This window comes from Mobula birostris, chromosome 9 (genome assembly GCF_030028105.1).
Source record: "Mobula birostris isolate sMobBir1 chromosome 9, sMobBir1.hap1, whole genome shotgun sequence".
Lineage (NCBI taxonomy): Eukaryota > Metazoa > Chordata > Chondrichthyes > Myliobatiformes > Myliobatidae > Mobula > Mobula birostris.
The window spans coordinates 16,579,905-16,583,049 of record NC_092378.1 but is presented as its reverse complement, the minus strand read 5'-3'; the positions used below and the strand labels follow the sequence as shown (position 1 = coordinate 16,583,049).

The 3,145-nt window shown below is 40.0% G+C and overlaps 1 protein-coding gene across 1 annotated transcript; it reads left to right on the top strand.

The window, feature by feature from the left end:
* Positions 1 to 1,239: 1,239 nt before the first annotated feature.
* Positions 1,240 to 2,501, top strand: LOC140203325 (interleukin-22-like). The gene is made up of 5 exons (XM_072269349.1): positions 1,240 to 1,311; positions 1,406 to 1,471; positions 1,584 to 1,733; positions 1,959 to 2,021; positions 2,316 to 2,501. The coding sequence occupies exons 1-5, from the start codon at positions 1,279 to 1,281 to the stop codon at positions 2,439 to 2,441; spliced, it is 438 nt and encodes a 145-aa protein (XP_072125450.1). The 5' UTR covers positions 1,240 to 1,278; the 3' UTR covers positions 2,442 to 2,501.
* Positions 2,502 to 3,145: the final 644 nt, after the last annotated feature.

Here is a 3,145-nt window from a genome sequence, read left to right as displayed (position 1 = left end):
CAGCATTTTGTGTGTTTGGAGATGGATGCGTGATTTATATTAGTTAACTTGTAGGAACATTGAGAATTTAGAGCATTAGAGCCTATTGAAACCATCATGTTTGTGCCAGTTATGGAAGTGTCTCCTAGTCTAATTCACTTTCACCACTAGGTCTGTAACAATACATATCAAGACTCTCTAAGTACACTTCCTCAACTCCCCTGTTCTTTTTACCAATGACTTTAAATCTATGTACTTTCCCGATATTGATAAATCAGCTATTTACTCTACCCAGACCCCTCACATATAGTTTTAATATTTGTAATTTAAATTGTACATCCTGTCAAGTCTTCCCTTAGTCTTATTTCTTCCAAAGAAAATAACTCTATCTTGCCCGTCCTTTCACTATGATAACATCTTTTAAACTCTCCAACGTATCCCTGCAAGTCCAGACACTTCTTCCCTACAATATGGTGAGGAGAGGCGTACAAGGTGCGGCTTAAGGAGGGTTTGCATTTCTAATTCTTGCATTAATATAGGCGAGTGTTCCACATACATTTCAACCACCTTATTATCCTATCCCACAGCCCTCAAGGATACATGAACTCATTATCTTCTCGAGTTAAATGGTCGAGAATATTTCTTTAGATTTCCGCCTGGGGGCTCTCTAGACTGGACGAGATCGATCTGGCCATATTAAGCAATTCTAACATATCAAGATTCATTATATTTCTTTGGCTAAAATGAAACTAGGGTGTGATGTCATGAGAGACAAGATGGAGAGCTACCATTATTGAAAGAGTAATAAAAATAGATACAATTCCTGAATGATCATGATTCACCTTAAAACGCTGACCTGACTTTATTAGAACACTGCGAATTTGCACAATCGTCAAAGCCCAACCGACAAATACCTGCTAGAAAGCGGAAATTTATCGAGTAAACTCCACACGTCATCAGATCATTGAGGGAAATTTCAGTACTACCTTTGATAGATATATAAACATTGCACACCGGCAGTCTGTTCAGAAAAGCAGATAACGGGCTAGCTCAACACATCTTTTTCACTTTTGTTTATCAGCTTTATCTCAATCTTGGTTAAGGTGCAGCGAAGTTAAGATAGTTTTGACTTGCAAGTGAGCTAGATCTGTCTGATAGCTTGTTTTCAGAATGTATTCCCTCGCGCCTGTAGCTGTGTTGGTACTTGGTTGCTTTGCAGTCCTGGGGAGCAGTGCCCCGAGTCTGAAATCCAGGAGATCGAGTGCGGTTTGTCACGTAGAAGAACATTTACTACGACAAATGAGACATAAGTTTCATGTCCTGTCTAAAGATGTAAGTAAAGGAATTTGCCTTTCATTCTGCATACAAATTAATGTTGTTTCAAGCTTTTTAACAACATCTCTAATCCATATCCATCATTTCACAGGCTCAAAAGCACGACGAGGATACGGAGACGAGACTAGTGGGAAAGGATCTATTTCGAGGACTGGAGGTATGACACTGTATTGGTGCGATGCTCTTTAATCTCACCGAACACACGTGATCAATTCACAGTATCATTTCTTTTTGGAGAATACCTGTAAGATCTATGGTTTGCTTTGCAGAAATCTGGTAGTTGCTACGTTCTCAAAGAGGTGATTGACTTCTATCTTGGAACCGTTCTCCAGTCTGACCATTTGCACGCCAAATATTTGCATCTAAGCGACGTTAAAGAGTTTCTCGCCGTTCTCATGAAACGGCACATGTCTGACTGCGTAAGTGTTTCCTGTTCTGATTGAACCAATTCGAGATAACGTAGACTTGATACCGCTCGCATTTCAAACGAGTAATTAAGTACGCAGTGTTATGACTCTGCTGGTGGGCAGACAGCTCAAATTCGGGCTCAGTAGTAGAAGGGAGAGGAACTATACGAAAGTACTGCTGACTGGAACAGGCGCTGAAACGAGATCTTGTGATTGAATTGGTTGTGTTCTTTTCAGGATACTGAAGATAAAACGAAAGCCAACAAGAACATCGAACGACTGAAACAGAAAGTGGAGAAGGTAATTTACTAAGAATTCATGCACATTGTGCAGATCAGATTCAAGACATAAAACTGTTGTGCTCCTAGTGAGGTACTCGGGAATCACCTGTACAAATTCGATTATGTTTCAACAATGTGATACAATCAAGAGTGAGAAAAAGAATTGATCTCAGTAGAGTTCAGCATTCGGTATTCATGTGACTTTCTGTAACCATCTTTTCGGCGCTATGTTTCGTGTAGAAGATTTCCTAGTTTTCCTGCACTGAATTAATTCAACTGATGTTAATTTGTTACTGTGGTTCGTTTATTCCAGCTCGGCGAAGCGAGTGAGGCCAAGGTTGTTGGGGAGCTGTTCATCCTCCTGCAGGAGATAACGAGCCACTGTTCAACACCAGGACGGAAACCCGGACACCAGGGGAAATCACCGATTGATAACTGAGGAAAGCAAACCAAGACGCAAGGAAGCAGTACCAGTTTCCCCAAAAAACGTTTTTTTTAACTTAACAAGGAAATATTTATTTCTGATGTATTTATTGTGTATAATGTTATACACATCATTGTAATTACTTACAGTAAGTTTTGCGTAGCAATCAACATTGCATTGCTAATGGTCACTTGTAACTTTTTATTTTTAATCACATTCGGTAGGACATCGAAGATCTTTTTTATTAAATAAATGCATATTTTGAAGTTAAACAAGCCATGTGTTTTTTTTTGCGTGAGCTTCATGACAAGAGTGTTTTCTCTACAGATAATTCTCTAAATTGAAATCTAATCTAGAGTCTAATGGCTGAGGGTAAGAACGCCTTCACATAGAGCTCTTTGGAGAGGGCAGTTGTCTTAATCTATTACTAAAAGTGTTCCTCTGTTCAGCCATGGTGGTATGCAGAAGGTGAAGGATATTGTCCAGAATTGCCAGGATTTCATAGAGTCCTTTGTTCTACCACAGCCTCCAGCGTGTCTAGTTTGACTCCTACAACAGAGCCAGCTTTGCTAATCAGTTTATTGAACCTGTTGGCATCACCAGTGTTGATGCCACCACCCCAGCACACCACTGCACAGAACACTGAACTGGCAACAATAAATTGGTAGAACTTGTGAAGGAGAGGGCTGTAAACTTCAAAGGATCTTAGTCTCCTCAGG

What these genes read in the sequence shown, in the direction of transcription:
- LOC140203325 (XM_072269349.1), top strand. Translation starts at nt 1,279, where the DNA reads ATGAGACATAAGTTTCATGTCCTGTCTAAAGAT. An exon ending in ATCTATTTCGAGGACTGGAG is followed by an intron (nt 1,472 to 1,583) that starts GTATGACACTGT and finishes TTTGCTTTGCAG; the next exon opens with AAATCTGGTAGTTGCTACGT. An exon ending in TGAAACAGAAAGTGGAGAAG is followed by an intron (nt 2,022 to 2,315) that starts GTAATTTACTAA and finishes CGTTTATTCCAG; the next exon opens with CTCGGCGAAGCGAGTGAGGC.